Source organism: Drosophila miranda, chromosome 2 (genome assembly GCF_003369915.1).
Source record: "Drosophila miranda strain MSH22 chromosome 2, D.miranda_PacBio2.1, whole genome shotgun sequence".
NCBI lineage: Eukaryota > Metazoa > Arthropoda > Insecta > Diptera > Drosophilidae > Drosophila > Drosophila miranda.
In genome coordinates, this window is record NC_046675.1 from 13,036,476 (window position 1) to 13,055,951 (window position 19,476).

At 48.4% G+C, this 19,476-nt stretch overlaps 6 protein-coding genes across 6 annotated transcripts; 3 read left to right on the top strand and 3 right to left on the bottom strand.

Annotated features, from left to right (window-relative positions):
- The first annotated feature begins 1,936 nt into the window (after nucleotides 1-1,936).
- Nucleotides 1,937-2,957, top strand: LOC108153950 (protein FAM170B). Its single transcript, XM_017284047.2, has 3 exons — nucleotides 1,937-2,069; nucleotides 2,161-2,712; nucleotides 2,779-2,957. The coding sequence occupies exons 1-3, from the start codon at nucleotides 1,969-1,971 to the stop codon at nucleotides 2,915-2,917; spliced, it is 792 nt and encodes a 263-aa protein (XP_017139536.1). The 5' UTR covers nucleotides 1,937-1,968; the 3' UTR covers nucleotides 2,918-2,957.
- Nucleotides 2,958-4,123: 1,166 nt separating this feature from the next.
- LOC108154499 lies at nucleotides 4,124-7,260 on the top strand. Its single transcript, XM_017284799.2, has 2 exons — nucleotides 4,124-4,272; nucleotides 6,716-7,260. Exons 1-2 carry the CDS (start codon nucleotides 4,270-4,272, stop codon nucleotides 7,202-7,204), a joined length of 492 nt encoding a protein of 163 aa, XP_017140288.1. The 5' UTR covers nucleotides 4,124-4,269; the 3' UTR covers nucleotides 7,205-7,260.
- A 2,546-nt stretch (nucleotides 7,261-9,806) lies between these two features.
- LOC108154381 lies at nucleotides 9,807-10,700 on the top strand. The gene is made up of 2 exons (XM_017284645.2): nucleotides 9,807-9,992; nucleotides 10,056-10,700. Exons 1-2 carry the CDS (start codon nucleotides 9,966-9,968, stop codon nucleotides 10,563-10,565), a joined length of 537 nt encoding a protein of 178 aa, XP_017140134.1. The 5' UTR covers nucleotides 9,807-9,965; the 3' UTR covers nucleotides 10,566-10,700.
- Nucleotides 10,701-10,991: 291 nt separating this feature from the next.
- Nucleotides 10,992-11,576, bottom strand: LOC108154605. Its single transcript, XM_017284922.2, has 2 exons — nucleotides 11,475-11,576; nucleotides 10,992-11,392 (listed from the first exon to the last, which is right to left on the bottom strand). The coding sequence occupies exons 1-2, from the start codon at nucleotides 11,502-11,504 to the stop codon at nucleotides 11,024-11,026; spliced, it is 399 nt and encodes a 132-aa protein (XP_017140411.1). The 5' UTR covers nucleotides 11,505-11,576; the 3' UTR covers nucleotides 10,992-11,023.
- Nucleotides 11,577-11,860: 284 nt separating this feature from the next.
- On the bottom strand, nucleotides 11,861-12,565 carry LOC108153951. Its single transcript, XM_017284049.1, has 4 exons — nucleotides 12,539-12,565; nucleotides 12,292-12,447; nucleotides 12,067-12,237; nucleotides 11,861-12,016 (listed from the first exon to the last, which is right to left on the bottom strand). The coding sequence occupies exons 1-4, from the start codon at nucleotides 12,563-12,565 to the stop codon at nucleotides 11,861-11,863; spliced, it is 510 nt and encodes a 169-aa protein (XP_017139538.1).
- A 246-nt stretch (nucleotides 12,566-12,811) lies between these two features.
- LOC108154543 (transcription factor SPT20 homolog) lies at nucleotides 12,812-14,528 on the bottom strand. The gene is made up of 2 exons (XM_017284846.2): nucleotides 14,426-14,528; nucleotides 12,812-14,353 (listed from the first exon to the last, which is right to left on the bottom strand). Exons 1-2 carry the CDS (start codon nucleotides 14,456-14,458, stop codon nucleotides 13,256-13,258), a joined length of 1,131 nt encoding a protein of 376 aa, XP_017140335.1. The 5' UTR covers nucleotides 14,459-14,528; the 3' UTR covers nucleotides 12,812-13,255.
- Nucleotides 14,529-19,476: the final 4,948 nt, after the last annotated feature.

Below are 19,476 nucleotides of genomic sequence, written 5' to 3' on the forward strand. Positions count from 1 at the left end.
ACATTTTCATGCATGACGCGTTTAATCACGTGATGCATATGATTTTTAGCCAGCCCTGGTCGGTATGGTGGAGCAGGGATGGGAAGCACCACTCCTCGCATATATTCAAGCATACAATTCCATCAGCATGAATTATGTTTTGCATACTTTCAGGCGCTGCATGTGTGTGTGTGTGTGTGTGTGTATATATGCGATTTGCTTGTTTTGCGTTTAGGTCTTTGCCGCTGTCTGGCGCATTCTTGTAGCCCTTGATATGCCCTCGGCTGTCGCCTTTCATCTGGCCCCCCACACACTCGTGGAGAACCTGCTCTCAGCGTCTTTTTTTCGGTGGTTGTGTGGGTTGTGTTGGCGGCGTTGGCGGTAGTGCCCACTCAAAAGTTGTGGATTAGAGCGTGTAATTTTACTAAAAAGCGCCACCGAGCCGCACTTTATGCACCCCCAGCGAGCGGTTGTTGCCATATTCTAAGTGTTTTCTGGTTTTGTCGCTCCTAATTCCTCTCGCAGGACCCGACCCCGAGATGGCTCACATGTAATTTATGTGCTTAACTTTCACACTCGGCTGGCCAGCACTGGCACTGGCACAGGCACAGGCACAGGCACAGTCGCCGAAAAATCGTCATACAAATATGCACTCTCAAACAGTTTCACACTTTGGCGCCCCTAAACCGAAAAACAGCTGAAAATGAAAGCGTCCAGCCATACGTACTCCTACTGCCACTCCCACTCGTGCTCCCACTCGTATATGGGCAGGCCAGAAATATATATTCAAGTGAATATTTATGAGCGACGAAAGCAGCATTTGTCCCTTACATTTTCACTTTATTGTGAAAGCCATTGTGGTTGGTTGGTCTTCTTGCTGTTGTAATTCCGGAGCAACAGTCTCGGCCATCGTCAACATTCTGGCCGCCTTTGGTGGCTCGTCCTCATCGCTGTCAGCATTTCCGGCGCTGATGAGTTTATGCTTGGGGGCCATATTACTTTATCCCAGAACCTCCCTAGCCACTGCCCTGTGGTTGTGCCCCACAAACACAGCCACACACAGGGAAACGCTCATTCATGACTGTCATGAGTTTTCCGCAATTGATGGTCTAATTATGCCGCCAACACTAAATTTCATGACTCTGCTGGTCGGTCGGACCAGCCAGCACGCAGACGAAGGGGCTGTCTGCAGCGATGCTGACGGCAGCTGGGAGGGGAGGAGGGTTGGCGGAGAAGGCCAGCTTGTAATTTAATGGAAAAACATTTTGCCCCACATATAGCGAGAGGTCGGCGATGAGGAGCAGGAGGGACATGCTTGTATCCCCCAAAGCAGAGTGTCACTTTACAGTTTGACAGCCACTGCCATGGCTTGGGGACGCTTTCGGCTGGGATTTATTAAAGCCAGCGACTCACATGTGACAGCTTGTGGAGGCAAACAACTTGGGGGCTTGAGAACACTCCCCGTACGATATATGCGCATAGATATACCCATGTTATTGAAACATATTGACTCGGATAAAGAGTTTTTAGGTTTTTGGGTCTCTCTGCCATTGTATACACTCGTATTTATCTGTATTTATCTCAGGGTCAACTTCTCCCAGATGCTTCTCTGACGAGCCAAATTTTCACTCACCTGAGAGCCGGTATCTGGCTCCGATTGAGAACTCTGTATGGTAATTAGTCGAATACCGAAATGTTCACACCCCATAATATTTGCATATTAATGGGCATATATAATTAACCCCAATAATTAATGCCAGAAAACAGGAAACCTAATGAAATGCCAAAATATAAACAGCCAAATTCTCTGTCCCCTGCTCCGTCTCTCTATCGCTGTATCTCTCTGACAGTCTTAATGAGAATCAATGGCTCCAGAGAATTTCCGATGTGTGTTTGGTGTTTGAGTTAATGCCCGACTTGAGGCTTTTAGTTCCTAGTTTGAGTTTGACGTGGAAGGTTCCAGTGGAAGGTACTAATAAGCCTTTAAATATGTATCCAAATTGGCTCGTTCTGCCCCACTTGGCCCTGGGCTGCCTCTGGCTCTGCCTGCCCCTGGCCGGGGGGCAAATGTTTGAACAGCAGTTGACAAAGTAGGTCGTCGTCGCCAAGTCTCTCTGTGTCTGTGTCTCTCTCTGAAGCGGGTCAATCTATTGAGCAAACCATGTGTGTATTTACTTGCAGTTTGCTTAACTCTAACCGCGTAGGAGGTACCGCCACGGGCTTGACCATTCAGCGCCTGCCCTCTCAGATGGTAGAGCCGGGGCGGCTGCAGCAGCATCTCCAGGAAATCACGGGCAGCGAGGAGTTGGCGCCATTGTTGCTGGAGTTACTGGGCCAAAGTGGCCCAAGTTGGCAGGGCCAGCAGCCAGGCTACATGGCAGCCACCAATCAACCACAGCAGCAACAGCAGCAACACTTTTTTTTGTATGAAAACTCTCAGGCCGCGGGGCAAACGAGTCAACAACCTCAAATATTGCCAGGGTTCAATGGCGTCAATGTGCATCCTGCATCGCAACAACAGGGGCAACAGCTATTCAGAGCGCCAAAGCCAATTCAGGCTGAACAACAACAAGAACAACAACAACAAGAACAACAGCAATACCCCGAAACCGAGCCAAAAATCGTTAAGGCGCCGCCTGTGGCAGCCGTTGTGGCGCCAGGATCCGCCTACACTGCCACCTCCTTCCAGAATCCCAGCCTGCAGCACTCGAGGCCTGCTGGCACTCAGCCGGTGTAAGTAAACACTGAAAACTACCAACTATAATCCATTATTTGCATTAAACAATGCATTTTAATTAGCTCATCCCCATCGCCGGCAACTGCAGCGCCAGCAAGTAGCAGCCATCCATCCACCGGCAGTGGCATGAACATGCCCTGCCCCAGCTATCAGACGACCCCCCTGTTGAGTGCCACGGCGCTCAAGGCGACAGCTGGTTAAGTTTTTAATTAAATCGCTCTGGCATAATTAATAAAGATGCGCATAGACAGTAAAGAAAGTGTTGCATACTTCCGGGCTGCTCGATCGTACGTGCCCCTCCCCTGAACGAGTGTGTATAAAGAGTGGCAGAGTGTGTGCCTGTGCCTGTGCCTGTGTATGGGTGCACTCATGCAATTTTCATCTAAATGACAACTGCATCTGTGGCAGACTCAGAGGAAGTACAGGAGAGTCGACTTGGGCAGTTTCTGGGGGGTTCCGTGTGGGATAATCACTTCTTTCGCTGAAAAACGATAATGAAGGGGATTGAAAGAGTACATAGTACATTGCAAGAAGAAGATGACAGGCATATCTAGAGGTTTTTTTTCAAAAAATGAGTCACTCTTTAACTCTTCAAACATTTATGAAAAAACGAATCGAATTGCTCCTTTTTTGTGTCTTTTATTCAACGAGTTAGCTCTCCCATCCCCTAGAAGACCATTCGTGTGTGCCTGTGTTCCTAAACAAAAACTTCGTAAACAATATGTGACTTATCTGCCGTCGTGGTGCTGCTGTACAGTGAACCTACCCCCAGATCCTAATCCCATCCCAGTCCAGTCCATCCCCTGCCAGCCCAGCCTGTCCAGGCTGTCACAGAGCGTCAGCATAAAAGTAAAACATGCAACTAAAAACAATTTCTAAAAATATATAAAACATCAAGCACGAAAAACCGCACAGAACACTTCATGCTGAGTGCGACTCGCAAATTGTTCTGCCTCTGTTCTGTGCGAGTGAGTTGCCACCACAGGAACAACAGCAAAAACAAAGGCAAAAAGAAGGAAAATAATAAATAAAAATCCACAAAATGTATGTGGCAATGCGTTGAGTCTGCGGCTGAGTGCCGCGGCAAGTGTTCGAGCAGGAAAATGAAAGTGCTGAAGTGTTGCCCATTGTTTTGTGTCAACGTCGAGCCGGCAGGCGCTGGCGGGCGGGCGGGCAGGCATTGGCCAGACGAGGGCCACCACGCGATGATTGCCACAAGTTGACGACACGGATAGTCTGCAGTCTGCAGTCGCTAACATAGGTGTTAGATAGAGTCTGGGAATGCTGCCCCAGGTGAGGGGTAAGAGCAGGTAACAGGTATTTATTCAAATAATGTCGATCTTTAGCTTTGAACCTTGGTAACAGTAAGCCCATCAAAACTATACCCACTAAACACCATACCCAAAACTTATTTGATCTAGTTCACATTTCGATCACATTTTATATCAAATATGTACAACAAAAATTCTTTCGTATATTCGAAATTGCAATTGCACTTCAACTAAAAGGCGTTCCAGCAATTGGAATCAGATTCCCGCTGGTTAATTGGACGCATGGTAAGTACCTCTGGGCATATCCGAGTCCTGGGCCTGGTCCTGGCTCTCGTTTCCTTGTTGACGTGGCCCGCTTAAGCTCGATGCCTCGCCGGCTCCCGCTCCGTTTTCGGTCCTGGTTCTGGGTCTCCTTGTTGACATTGCCACTTTGGTAGACATTTTATGGGTCTCTAATTTCATGCACGCCTAATCAGGGAGCGTCGCTAATTAAATTCTAAACATTCGCCAGCATCTCAATGCTGGAAACACTAAAAAATGTTTTATATGGCAACAAATCCCACCCCACTCCGGGGAGCCCCTTTTTTCAAGCTGAACCCTATTCCGTATCCAATCTCCAGGGTGAGACCCCATCCGCATCCCCAGCCAAGGGTGCTGTAATTGCAGATCCTGGACTCCATACACGCCCCTATGCAAATGCGACAAAGCTGCTCCTGCTACTGGTCCTTCTTGTGGGTCTTCTCTTTGTAGCCATCTGCAAGCTCATCTCATCTCGCGCTGACGGCTTTTGAACTGCCTTCGTTTCGTTTGTTGTTGGCCATGTCGTAGTCTAAATTAACCGTTTCGTTACGTCAGCTCCGACTGCTGTCTTTGTGCGTTGACAGTGGCTGATGCTGCTGAATGCTGCTGGATGCTGCTGTTGTTGCCCCAATTGTTGTTGCCGCTGCTCTTGTTTAGTTGCAAGTTTGTATGAGGCAGTCGTGCGTGCCCGGGCGCCTGGCAATTGGAGCAATCAGCCAGCTCCTGCACAGCCCCCTGCCATTCCATTCCATTCCCATTCCCCCACCCAGCGTCAGACAGCCAATCCCCCAGCACCAGCACTCAGCCGCACTCCATTCGGCTGAGTTCAGTTCAGCTCAGCTCAGGCTCGACTCGACAGTTGGCTTTGTCTTGTCAGCTGGTCCCGGGCACCACCACCCTGATTGGCATTTACAATTAGCGAGCGAGTAAACAGAGCTCTCGGAGAGAGCATCGTGTAGCCTGGTCTAAGGACTCGAATGTTCATCTAACAAGATTGGAAAATTCAGTTTTCGGGTTTCTCAAAGTTGAAAGCTTCATTCGAGCATGCACGCTTAGGTCATAGTTTCTTTGAAAGTTACACTTCGGTGTGCGATCTTCGAATACTGGATTTATTTTTATCAGAACTTGTCTATATCTAATCCCCACCAAATTATATACTGCCAGCAGAAAAGAAAGAAGGGTCCGAGAGATAATAAGCTAATAATGTTGCAGCAAACGTTGTTGTTTGCCAAATTAACATAATGCCAATGAGCTTTGCGCCTGAAAGTATGCAGAGGTTTTTCCATGGCTGCACCAAAATGCACATGCACTGCATGTGTGTGTGTGTGTGTGAGTGCATTTGTGGCACTGGAATAATGTACTCTTAATTTGTTATGCGTGTGATTAATGATCCGGGCACAGCGATAACTTTGACTCATTACACCTGCTGATTTATTGCTGTCAACGGGCGGTCCGAGCACACACAGGCACCAACCAGCACACTCAATCACATTTACTTTCCCCCCCACACACATGCATATTCCATGGAAATGAATTTTGATTTTTGCCACTTTCGCTTAATCATTTCGCAATTAGCCTGGCATTGTCAGGGGCTTTGCATTGATTTATTTCGACTGGTTTGCTGGCCCTAAGATTTCAGCACTGCGTCCGCTTTTCCCCCATTTCCAATTCCATTTCAGCTGACGTACATATATTTGTCCATTTTCACTATTGAAAACTGACATCAAAGTATTCCAAGCTGTTGCTGCACATTTTTCAATTAATTATGCTTTATTGCTTCGTGGTGCTTGCTGTGTTCCCCTCTTCCTCTTCATCGGTCTCTGTCGCTGTCTTTTGCATTTCCACTGTTTGCTGTTTTCCATTTTAATTTTTGCCCGATTGTTCGTTGCTGTTGTTGTTTTTTCGGTCTTTCGCAAGTGTGAAGATTAAGGGGCATCGATGGAAATGCAAGTAATTAATGGCTGGCAGAGTGGCCGTCCCGCCTGCGCTAATGACCCATATTATGAGGTTATTACGAGGAGTACCCTCACAGCCTCCCCGACAGTGTTTGAGTGTGTTTTTGTGAGTGAGAAAGAGCGAGTGTGAGTGCGTTTACAACTGCATTTCTGATGACATTTCGTATGTGTTAAGTAGTTGCTGTAAAGGCTGGAGTCGATGTGGAGTCGGTCACACGGGAGCGAGGCGTGACACGGCATAAGATTCGACTGGGGCTCCGCTGTATGCGAACTGCAGTTAATCGAAGTCTATTTGGATTGATGGATGGTCTGGCAATGGGTATGCCTTGCTTGTCTCCGAAAGTGCATTTTAATTAGGGTCTGCAACAAGTTGAAATAGGATTGATGGGGTTTGTTTGGGGGTGTGTGATCTTTCCTCTCACTCTGTTTGCCTTAAATTTACTTTCAATAATCCTCCAATAACCATCCCGCAGATGGACCCACAACCTTACCATATAGTGGTGTTCCTGCTGCTCTATACATTGATGTTGGCCTCCTTTCTGCGGCCACAGATGAACATCGTTATAGCCGTTGACTCGCAATTCTTTAGTGCCAATTATGCTGCCGTGTTGGGTCTCACCTTTAGGCTCAATCTGTTCATGGTAGTGGCGGCTTTGCCAATCAGCATCTTGACTGTCATTGCCCTGGCGAAGTGGAACGAGGCAACAAATCACCCAACGGCCTCGCGCTCCTTTGTGTCGTTCGTGGTGGGCCTATACGTGGCCTTGCTGCTCGCCAACTTCGCCGCCAATGGCGTGGTAATGCAGAACATCCTCGGTAGGTTCCAGCAGCCCCCACTAGCATCCTGGCTCATGTACAGAGATCTGCTTATCTCCTTTATGGAATATCTTGTGGCTAATATCCAGAGCGTCTTCACCCGTCAATCGGTACGAAAGCCCGAGCTAGTGTACGTTCTACATTAGTTGCATTTGTTAACTTATGTATTACCTGCCTAAATTCGTATTTATTGATGTATGAAGTACTATGAAGTGTTTTTTCGGGGTAGAAATGTCTGTATGTCTGTGTCTGCCCTTCTGGGCAGAGTATCCCAGCTAAGTTGAAACTTACTGGACTATGGTCTATGATGAACTTGAAGCTCGTGTGTGGCCGAGGCAGAGCACACACAATGACCAGCAGAGCAGCGGAGGGGGGGAGGCAGCCGAGGTGCGGTCGAGTTGCATATTAGATTTAATGCGATTTGCATTTGCTTGGCTTGGGGCCTGCCTGCCCCTACATCGATAATGAGGCGACACTTCCCTTGGTTGGGGTTGGCTGCAGCATCCATGCAGCACCCATAGAGGCATGCAACATTTGTCTAGGCAACCGCAGGGCAACGTGGCCGGGGGCCAGCAGCACGTCTGGCGGGTAAGTAATTTTGCGGTTGTATTTTGGGGCACGTTGCTTTGAGGCTTTCGACTCGATCATCCTCCACATTGCCGCTGCTGCGGCCTGGGCCTCGGCAAATAGTTGAGCTGCTCAAACAGTCCAGGGGGGGGCAGGGGCGCGGGGGGACTGTGAATCTGTATCTGGCCCACGAAATAATTGAAATATTATGCCAGGCTTAAGCCAAAGTAAACAATTTTTGAAGCTCCAGCCCCTTCCCCCCTACAGATATCTCTTCTGGATTGTATTCCGACGTAAATTCCCAGCAAATACAAAAACATTTATTTTCTCTGGCTGCTCACGAAACATGTCTTTGATCTCGAAAAACATGTGCCCAAAAAACCGAAAAAAAACCAAACAACAAAAATTAAAAACGGGCCAATTTACACACAAAAGGGAAAACGCAAAAAAAAATAAAATACAAAAATAAAGCAGCACAAAAATGTACAAAAAAATGAAGCAATAAAAGTTGGGTTGTAAATATCCATATGCAAAATACAAATCACAAACAAATTAAACGAAACGAAACGAAATGTTCGAGCAAGTGCTTAAAACAATGCCAAATGAGTTCTGGCCCTGTTCTGGCCGGGGAGTATAGTACATATTTGGGAAATATTTCCCCCAAAAAATGCCAGAGAAATTCCAGAGGTATCTGGCGATGACAACGGGTTTTCCCCGGGACACTAAAACTTATTTATGCCTTAATTTTTGCCAAGGGGGTGGCTGTGGGTGGCTCCCATCGACATTCCATGATATTTTATAACTGAACAGCGGGAAATAAAGCTCCAGATTAAGAGCTGTAAATAAGGTCTGGCAGCGACAGTCCAAGGTAAGGCTCAAATTTGTCTCTTCTGGCATTCACCTTTCTCGCAGAGACCTGATTTATTAGCCCAAAATAATCATGAGGTGTGATATAAAATTCTTGACTTCAAATGAGCAAAGATTCGGCAAACAAAAAAAAATGGTTAAAAGTATTGGAGGAGTATTTGAGAACATTTAAAAAATTGAGGAATTTTTGGTTGATTTATGAGAGTTTTTAGCGCTTAAAATGTTCCGAAATACCAGGCGGGAAGGGCTTTTAGATGGACAACACATGATTCACAAAAATACAGCTGTAGAACTTTAGCACCTGTACTCATATTGTGATATCTGTGATGGGTATCAATTAGGAGAGAGTGGAGTCTCCAGCTACTGAGCGCTGGCTTAGATTTCCCCAAGTCGTATCTCAAGTGATCGTTAAAAGCCCCCAATTAAAAGAGACCACTTTAATGTGTGTTCCAATTTTGGTTTCGGGCTTATCCCCGCTACCAGTTTGGATCTCATCTCTCACTGCGATCAGTCGGGGTGAGGCCTGGAATTTCCCTGAAGGGGGAAGTGTTGTTGAACCTGCCCGCAGGATTATCAGTGCCGTGGCTCGAGTGACAATCAAATGACAGAAATTGAAATGTCAGATCATTGGAAGCCAATAAAGCGGCATGATTGATGTGCCAATTTGTAATATGCCGATTATCATGTCCCTGCCCAAATCGGCTGCTTAATTACATACGGGATACCCTGCCTGGGCCTGGGCAAAAGTTCACTGGTACAATGCCAGGGCAATTAATATTTTTATTAGCGTTTAATTTGGATTAATTGCTCCATGAATCATCCAATCAAATGTGTGTCAAAACAAGGGCTCCAGACCCATAGTCCAGTCGCTGAAATGGAATCGAGAAGCGCAGAGCGTGTGTCTCCGTCCGTTCAGGAATTTGCATTTCTTCTGTTGACGCAATCACTGGACTCCCCCGTCTCCTCCGGCTGCTCCTTCACCATTTCATCCCCATTCTGGCCGGAGATGTTCCTGACCTGTGCTGCTGCTCCACGTCTTGTGGATCGGGATGGGGATGTGGATGTGCCTGACCTGGACTGACGTCGCCGCGTGTGTCACTCACTCCAAGTGACAGTCTCTCCCGCAGTCAGGGGCAGCGGATTCGCTTGACGCTCTGCTGGAAATCAAAAGTCTCGAAACCGGATTCGGGGCGATATGGGTATCGCATCCCAAGCAAAACAAAACAAATCAAACGAAATGAAATGAAATTCTTTCGGCAGTCAGCTTTGGGCTTTCGCCTGAAATTTGCTTTAAATACAAAATCGCCGAGCTCAGAACATTAGAAAGGTTTAAGAGCTCGAATTAAGCACAGCCCCAAGGAACATTGACTGGACATAAAGCCAGTAGCAATACGAACAGAAGTGCAAAGCCAATTAAGGGAATTCAAATTATATAAGTTCTACAACAACTGAAGTCTCAATTAAGTCTCAACAATGACCATCACAAATCCCACGCAAAAGGTAAGCATACACAGCCACAGCCATCTCCCAGCCAGACGGACTCTGACAGATCTATTCCCTCAGATAATGCTCGCCAGCTGCTGCCTGGGCCTGCTCCTGACCCTCACCGAAGCCCTGCCCCGCTACAGTCGGCGCGGAGACCTCCGACCCGCGGCGAGTTTGTCCAGCTTCGCCTATGCCCCCAGGCCCCAGGAGCCGATGACACTGACAGGAAACTACAACCTCATCATGCCCGACTACTACGATCACAATCCGGCCGCCTCCATGCAGCTGCAGAACTTTGCCAACTTCTACGACGCCCAGGTGAGCCCGGGCTCCGATTTGGGCATGGAGGAGTCCCAGTTCCTGGCCAGCACGCCCGTCAGGGCGCCACAGCCTCTGACCGCGGACGAGATACGCATCCGCCAGCAGGTGCCATCGGTGGACATTGGACGCGAGAGGAAGTCGCTGCTCAAGCTGAAGAAGGGCAGCACCCAGCCCCGAGGATCCGACTACCAGGATTGGGACCAGTTCGACTACGACCTCTACAGCGTCAATCCTGGCGACAGCAAGAAGTACAAACACGACGCCTAGATTGATGATCGCTCTGAATCGGAGTCGGAATCGGGATTGAGGGCTACTTTTATGGCCCGACTTTTTATGAATTTGTTGCTGTGTTTTTGTTTTCTGTTTGTTAAGCGCCAAAATAAATTATTTATTTATTGTAAACTGCATTTGGTTTTTGCCAATTTTGGCGCCGTCTCGATGGAAGAATGCGGCTCGAGCAAGTTTTTAAAAGCGGGTAGCATGACACATAGAGAACCTCGTATAGTATCTAGCTCGGATATCCATAGTTAGTTCTATCAAAATGGACTTGTATCCGAATAGGGTAGGGTAGGGTATTCTACGGTTCGGTGGTCCGATAGCAACCATCTAATGGTCCGGCACAATTTGTCTAATTGCCCCTGCCATTAGCAAGCATTCGCTTAATGACCAAACCCGGCCCGTGGAACAGCAAATCAAGCACGAGGAATTTCCTGGAGCATTTCATTTTATTGCTGGTCGAGCAGAATCCGCCTCAGCTCCTCGACCCGTTCCGGCGAGGGCTCAAAGAACTCGCTGTCCACCTGGACTTCCTTGTGCCTTGACAGGCGACGCGGCGGGGGACGAGCCGCATGATACCTGGCCCGAGCTGCTGCCTCCGCCTCCGGACTCCCCTTGCCTTTGTTGCGGCAGTTGCGGCGTGCAAACGGCTGTCGCCGCTGGGCAGGCACTACTCCACCCGCACGCACCTTGAGACGTTGCGCCCTGGGACGAGGCTCCTCTGTCAGCTGCTGGAGCTCTTCATCTGGCGCCTCGTACGGGTAGCCAGCTTCTGGGTTGATAGCCGAGTGGGCTAACATCACACCTAGCGCCACCATCTATGGGCCAGAGACAGAGTGGTTAAGCATTTGACGTCATTGTCAAGGGGAAAACGAGTTCCGTGTTCTGAACGGAGATTACCAGTAGAGTTAGCAGCAAACTCGTCTTCATCTCTGTATCGCTGTGATTGTCTCGCTTCGGGGTCCACGGACTGACTAACTCTTATGGTTTGCCCTTAGAACCGATTATGACATCTGTGGTATTATTATGCTACTGTCCAGAGAGAGAACACTGAGAGAAACCGGTTTGTTTGCGTGTTCTCATCTGGATTTACCGATTTGATTAGCATAGATTGTCTTTAAGAACTGATAACTATAGAGAAATCACTGGGGAATCACTGCCTTTAGAGTCGATAAACACTGCACACTGAAAGAAATAAAACAGACATATGCTTAGGTTTTATTGGTGCGCTGCACTGCACAGATAATTCATATGGAAGGTATGGAATAAGTTCTTAAAATCAGAGCTTAAGACAGAGTTCCGTAGACCCAGAGAGTTCCCCGCGTCATGCCATTGACAATCCATGTGCTGTAAAAGGCATAGTCGCCACTGGGAAGAGGTAGCACGTCGCTGAGTTGCGTGTTCACGAACTGAGTCGGAAGCTTCTCCACCCAAACGTCGTGCTGCAAGTACTACATATAGCAAGTATAGTTAAGTATCTTGTAGAACTCACATCGTAGGGACACTTGTGATAGGCATTCGAGTAGTTCTTTAGCACTCTATCAAAAAAATTCACCATGGGATTGCGGCTCTTTTTCTTATTCATGTACTTGCACACATCCAAGGTGACATTCATAGTGATTGGTATGTAGCCCTTGAAGCGCCTCAAAATTTGCAGATCTGCCTAGGAACGGAGACACCATAACCTTGGACAATGCGGATAAAGTACAGTACTTACCAATACCTCCCTAATGGGTACCTCATGCAGGGCAGCCCTCACGGACATGTACTTGAAGGTCCGATTCACGGCCTTGATGTGACAGTAATCGAAGTCGAAGAACTTTTTGTCAATCGAATTGCACTTGATGTTGGTAAACTCGAACAGGGAATGTATCTGGCGATGCACAAAACACTAAAGTAACAGCCAAAGGATTCGATATTATGGAAGTTACCTCCGTCACACAAGATGAAAGAATAAAAGTCACCATCCAGACAATATAGTGAACGCGCATTTTGATACCGCAATGAACCAACCCCAACTGACATCGTTCTCTATAACAAACTATAACTAAATATCAATTGTTTTGAGATTTAATGTACTATTAATATTGTTGTTCGCTGGTCTAGAACCTTTTTTAATGACGGTCTGATCAGACGAAAATCATTAGCTCATACCTCATTTGGCAGATTCAAATAATTGATTCTATTTTTAGGTATACTAGAAAGTAGGTTGCAAAAATGGTTTCAGAAATGTTTTGATAGGTTTTATTGAAATAAAAACGAATGCAAGCCAGACTTTGCAATGTTTGACAGCATTTGTAAACATTTTGAAGATCACAAATCTACTTTTTAGGTTTTCGCATGCTCTCCCACATCTCCCCCATTTTTTCGCGCAGTGCATTGAGTCCACTGTTAATTTTTGTATGGGTGATTAGCATACGACAGACAGAGACCCATTGGCAATCGCATATTAAAAATCCACGGGGGCAGAGATGAGGCAACAGCCAACCGGTTGATCAATAATATGATGTCGCCTCAATCAGCTGGAGCTGGGGAGTCCCCGGAGCATTGTCTACCTTTGGGCTGTTGAAACAATTCGCGGAATCGGTTATGAATGAGACTCGATCACTTTACTTACATTGAAAAATGTGTTCAACTAACAATAACAATTATTAAATCTAGATTTGAATTTGGGCTAGGGTTCAGTTGAAGGGATGCCTTTCGATCACTTTCTCCTTCCGCTCATAGGTGCGCCTGTTCCTAGGCCTCAGCTGGCCCTGGCCATTCTGCACGGCTCCTGGGGGCACATAGATCGCGGGACTCTTGGTGCATCCCTCGATATGGGCATGGGCCACGGCGCGTATGTCCTGCAGCAGCTGCTTGTGTCCCGGATCCACTTGTCCTGGACTCAAGATCTGTTGCTGGCACTGTCCATTGGGCTGGCAATTGGTCACGTAACGCTGGTACTCTCTGGTGTCCCCGGGCACCGTCTGCTTGTAGTCGTAGCCATCCAGCGACGCGCTCTCCGACTGGGCTACATGGTCGCCCTTTCGCGGTGCCGGCTCTGTGAGACCCGTGCTGGTCAGCAGTTTGTTCAGCACCGCAGTGGGCGGCACACCGGAGCCGTGGCCCGCATCCAGCACCTGCTGCCCCGAGGGAAGGGTGACCGTTGCGTAGGGATGGGGGTTGGCGAAGTACAGTCTCTGTGGCGCCAGGTTCTGCGGTTGTGCCAAGTACTGGGCCGCGGGCTGAGGTACTCCCTGGTACTGGGCGATGGCTTGGGTTGGAGGCTGAGGTTGAGCTTGAGGCTGGTAATAGTTGAGTGGCGCTGGTGGTGCCGGTGGTGCCAGTGCCTGAGTGCTGAGAGGAGCGGCTAGGGCTGAAGAGAATTGCTGATAGCTTCCGCTGCCCAGCAAAGGATTTCTGTAGGTCGAATAGTGCAGCTGTGGCTGCTGCACGGGCTGGGCTGCCAGATACTGCATATTCAGCTGGGGTGCCACATATTGCTGCTGTTGGAACTGTTGCTGCGGTGCCACATATTGCTGCTGCTGCTGCGGGCCCTGGAATCCATATCCGAGCTGGTTCTGCTGTCCCCTCTGCGCCCTCACGACCACAGTCTGGTGGTTCTCATAGACACTCGGAGCCAGGTGGGACTCCAGAGCGTAGGTGCGACTGTTGGGGCCCAGGGTTTGGACCACATATTTGGCAGGCTGCTGGTGACGCGCTGACACCTCGCTGAAGGGGACTTGCGGGCGCTGGTAGTGATATTCCTGCGATCGCACCGTGGCGGCCAGGGCCAGCTAAGGTGCAAAATACATATACTCGTATTAATTTGATACACAAAACGACTCTGCTCGGTTTAAGTTACGCACCATCGACAGTAACAGCCACGGATTGGAAGTCATCTTCGAATGGCACTTTTTGGAGCACTTTACGTGTTGTTTGCGGGTCGCCGACTCGCAGCTAAATGAGCTGTGGCAGGGGCAGGCCCCAGCAAAAGGCAGTTGGACCCCGCCGGACGCGCGAAGAAGATCACTCGAAAACTTGTTTCTTCGACTGGCTTTGCGCTTTGTTTCGTTGCAACAGTTTGAACATTTCATAATAATTTCTTTTTCCCTTTCGGTAAACGCTTTGTCTCCGCATCTCTATTTGCTCATTAATATACCGCAGCAGCGGAGGGTATTTTGGTTTCCACGAAAGCCTATGCGTGTCAAGACTTTCCAAGGACCGCGATGGGTTCACATAGATATTGTTATATATGCCATAGGATCAATCTTTGTCAATGCTGTTTAATATGATCCAGCAGAAGTAAGGGTATCCGAGGATCGCTGGTCTTTCTTTCCTGTTTGTTTATATGTCTGCCAGTGCCTCTTGAGCGTTCATTTGACTATCACTCACGCAAAATTTGTGTCATTATTAAAGTGCCAGCCAACTCTTTCCTCGCTTTATTTCAGAGCTGCGTTTCGTTATGGGACCATGAAACCGTAGACTTGGCCTTTCCACTCTTACCTCTTCAGTGGAGTTGGAGCTGGAGTTGCGTTTAATTTAATTAAATTTACTTTGCATGATTTTGTGGCTTTCTGCATAGCGAGTGGACGTGGACCGGGGAAAAAGTAAAAGTATATAGATATGCTCATAGCTCATCTGTATGTACACGTGTTCGGCAAATGACTTGGCTAACGCTCATCAAATTCGCATGAATGTTTGCCGATTTCCTTGGCGTTTCTTCGGATAGCTATGGATTTGGATTGAGGGTGAGGTCTTGATTGCCTGACGAGCCATATGCGATATAAATATTATTGTTAATGTGTGGAATGGGATGATATTACGTGAGTTTTGTATCGAACGAAATGCGAGTTTAATTAGCTTATCTTTTGATTTATTAAGCAGAGAGACGGGACCATATTTTGTCTTGTGTTGCAACTGCATTTGATGGGCCTAATCATGGCTGTGTTATTGCCTATAATTTAGCACATGATCGTCGCTAAGCATATGCAAATGTATGCATGAATAACCAATGAAGTGAAGTGATTGATTGACCCACCACAGACCAGAACAGAGCAGAGCAGAGAAGGGAAGCTGTGACGATGAATTAGCGGGGCTAACAAACGCACAATAGGTGTATCAGCTTTTGCTGGCGCTGTCATTGTTCTGGGCTGCTACTATATCCGGACTGGGTAACGATTCTTGCTGGAAATTGCCAGCTTCTATGCACATCTGCTCCCTGCTCCCTGACACGCGGGCAGACGTCAATCAAAGACGCGCCATGTTAAATGCACTTGACTGCCACTTGACACAGCAAATGTTGCTGGCGTAGTCGTTCCCGTTGATGTTGCCCCGGCGTCGCACAAAACATCTTGCCAGGCCAACTGCCAACACTTGACATTCACAATGAGGGACAGCAGCAGCAGGAGAAGGGACGCGCCAAGGGGCAGGAACAGAAGCTGAGCCGGGGCCAGGGCGCACGCATAAAACGCGGCATGGCCTCCAATTCCGCTGTCAGAGATGGAGATGCGAATGCAGATGCAGCTGGAGATGCGGTGGCTTATCAAAGCATGTCACATACACACTCACACACACCAGCACACGACTTCAGAGAGCGAGAGAGAAGTGGCCAACGCTGCGTATACGCAATCTGGTGCATTGGAGTCGGCCGGATGCGGAGTGTGGGTACGTCTGTGAGTTGTCTGTCTTTATGCTGGCCATGTCGCCCTTCCCCCGTCCCCAGGCCAGACCGTTTGCATTCATTGCTGTCTCGGGGCATGGCATTCAGGGTTATGAGCTGCATGCAACCTACAATGCGATAGAGCACGTGCATCGTGCAACGCAGTTGCAAGTGCAGTTCAGTGTGTGCCCTCGTGTTGTTTGTATGCCTTCAGTTTATTCCTTCCTTTCCACTTGTTTCAGCGCATATAAAGCGTCATTTTAGACACCTTTTTGTGTGTGTAAGCCCGGGCTGGCCTTTCAACGCCTGTAGGTGCCTTTTTTGCATACTTTTTGGCTTTAGTTTGAGGGCTTCTGGTGAAAGGGATCCGCTTAATTAGGCACACCTGCCAGGGCAGTGGCAAATTAGTCTCACCCAGGTTGAATGACCTTTCTGCTGGCACCCCATCCCATCCCGTGCAGGTGGGGCACAGCTTAGCTTTAAGCCAAGTACTTGGCCCTGTCCCGGCCAGGGCGTCAGCCAGCAAACAATGCAACAACAAATAAAGCCTGCAACAGAAACTGCCACAAAAAAACGAACAAAAATCAATTGCATAATGGCGCATGTGTTGCGCAGAACAGTGGCAGCAACAGCGGCAGCGTAGGCAGCAGCATCGCAAATTTGCAACTCTTTTTCCATTTGCACGTTGCAAGACACAGCTAAAAACAAAAAAAATACAAATTCAACCACCACTTCAGCCGTCTTGCAGCAGCGATTTTAGCCATATTTTCTTTTTCTTTTTTAACTGTCGCAAAGAAATGGAGTGAGAGGGGGTAGAGATGGAGGGGGAAAGAGTAAAGAGAAGGGTAGTCATGTGTGTGTGTGTGTGTGTGGCAGCTTTTGTTTGCACCCGCATGGGGAAGCCATTTAAGTGCGGCTTCTTGAGAAAATTGCAGCCAGAGCGGATACAGAAAGAGCCAGTGAGACAGAGACATAGAGAGAGAGAGAGATAGAGAGAGAGAAAAAGAGGCAGACAGAGATGTGGAGCGTCACTAACGAGCAACGAACGTCCTCTGTCTCAGTGCCGTGTCCACCTCAAACCTGCCCATAATTAACAGCAGCAGCAGGAGGAGCAGAGGCAGGAGCAGGATCCATAGGAACAGACGCAGGCCCCAACGAGTGCTTAGCTCCCCTGTGGGGCCTATCATTTGTTGCAACGAAAAGCAAAAAGCTGTGCCCCCAAACGAAGGGGCGGCATGCAGCGGCAGCAGCGAAACCTGGTCGGTGCAAAAGCCGTTGGCTTGTTGGACGACTCAAGCGCCTTAATAGGCTTAGCAGCGAGTCAACTATCACAACAGGACCGATAAAAGTTAGAAGCCTCCTCACTCTGCACGCGTTCGTCAGTCCAGCATTATGCCGGGATACCTTTATATATGTATCTGCCACATGTGGGGGCATATGGAAAACTTTACTTTACCTATGTATATGATATGATATGATATGCTCTCTCATGCTCCAGATGCCGCAGTCGAAGCCAAAGCTGAAGCTTTGTCAACGCATGCCACATGGAATATTTATGGGGGATAGGGACAGGGGCTGGCTGGGGGGGGATGTGCCACTGTTTATGGCACGTTTATGCCGGAGCCAGCTCTCATTATGTGCATGCCACCGCAAGTACGTGCCCCGGCCAGCCTATAACCAGACCATACATACTCTCTCCTACACAGCCCCTAATTCAGGCTCCAGTTCCAGTCTCAGACTTACTTCCTCCTCCCTCCAGAGTGCGAAGGGGTGGGGCTGCCTTTGTTGTGTAATTTTCTTTTGATTAAAGTTTTTCTATTCTTTACTAACTTCTGTGTTTTTCGTTTTGGGCCTATTCACAGTGATGCTTGCCTATGATCGTCATACAAAAATACATAAGGTAGGATATCTGAAACCTGACCTGTCCAAATCAGCAAATTACTTTGCTTCCCATAGATATTCATTATTAACACCCAACGACCTGGCAATTTGTTGATTGAGCCTCCTGGGCTTGGACCGACACCAAATCCCCCACCAAGGTCGGGTCTGTCTGTAACCCTTCATTCAGCTGCATCAGCAAATAGTCTCTGTCTCTCTGCCGGAGTGGGAGTCCACTAGAAAGTTCCTCCTGCTGTTGCCGCTGCTGCCGCTGCACGGCAAAATGTTGCTGATGACAGCAACAATATCATCAGTGGCAGCAACAGCAGCAAGCATCAGAGGCGGCTCCTGCCCCACTCATTTTGTTTTGCAGTCATTCGCATGTGTCATCCTCAGCGGCCGAGATGATGAGGCGCAAAATGTGCCCAGGCTCAGTCGAAACTAAACTGCCTGCCAGCCATCCAGCCATACAGCCATCCAACTTGCCAGCCAGCCAGTCAGACTTTCTGTCTGTCTGTTTGACTCACACAAAAAAAGAAATTAAAATAAAGCAGGGAAAAAGACATGGCTTTAAGGGTCGCCTTTGTGGACACTCTTGCAAAACATTGCTCAAGTACTGCCCTAATTTCTTCTTAAATCAACATTCTCTTGAGATTGTTTTTGTACTAGAAGAAGTACCACATTCTATCTACCATCTCAGTCTATAAAACAATACATACTCTTATTTTGAAGTGATCTTTTCTCAGCGGCTACACATGGCATGGCTATGGCTCTGTGGAAGCCACGAATATCGTTCGATAAACTCTCTATAGGCTAACCCTTTTCTTCTGTAAGTGGCATGCTTCTGATCCTAGTCAGAGTACCCTCTGAATGGGAGGGTATTCGGATACACAGCAAACAGACAAATGAGGACGGCGGCGGTGACATGATAGCCTGTGAACGCTGCTGTCTGCCGCCCGTCCTGTCTGCGCGTTGGTCTGCGCCGGCTTCGCTGCTGGCGTTGCGACGCGTCGCTGGGGCTGCGGATGTGGCAGACGCTTTCCACGCTCGCCGACTGCTGCTGCATGCGTTGCACTTGCCACTGCCACAGCTCCTGCTGCTGCTGCTTGCTCGCAGCTCCTCTGTTATTCTGCTGCTCTGCTATATTTAAATACGCTGCGGGTTGCAATGAGCACGGTGCACGGTGCACGGTGTACGGTGCACGGTGCATGAGGCAAGCTGTGTGGCACTTCATTTGCTTCACAACTCATTCATGTTTTGTGCCACGGCATAGGCTGTGTATAGAAGAGAGCCAGACTGGCTGATAGAGCCCTAAGCTGAGGTAAACACTCTCTGCTCTGCCTGCCTCTTCTCGTCTGCGCCTGCCACGCTGTCTCGCTT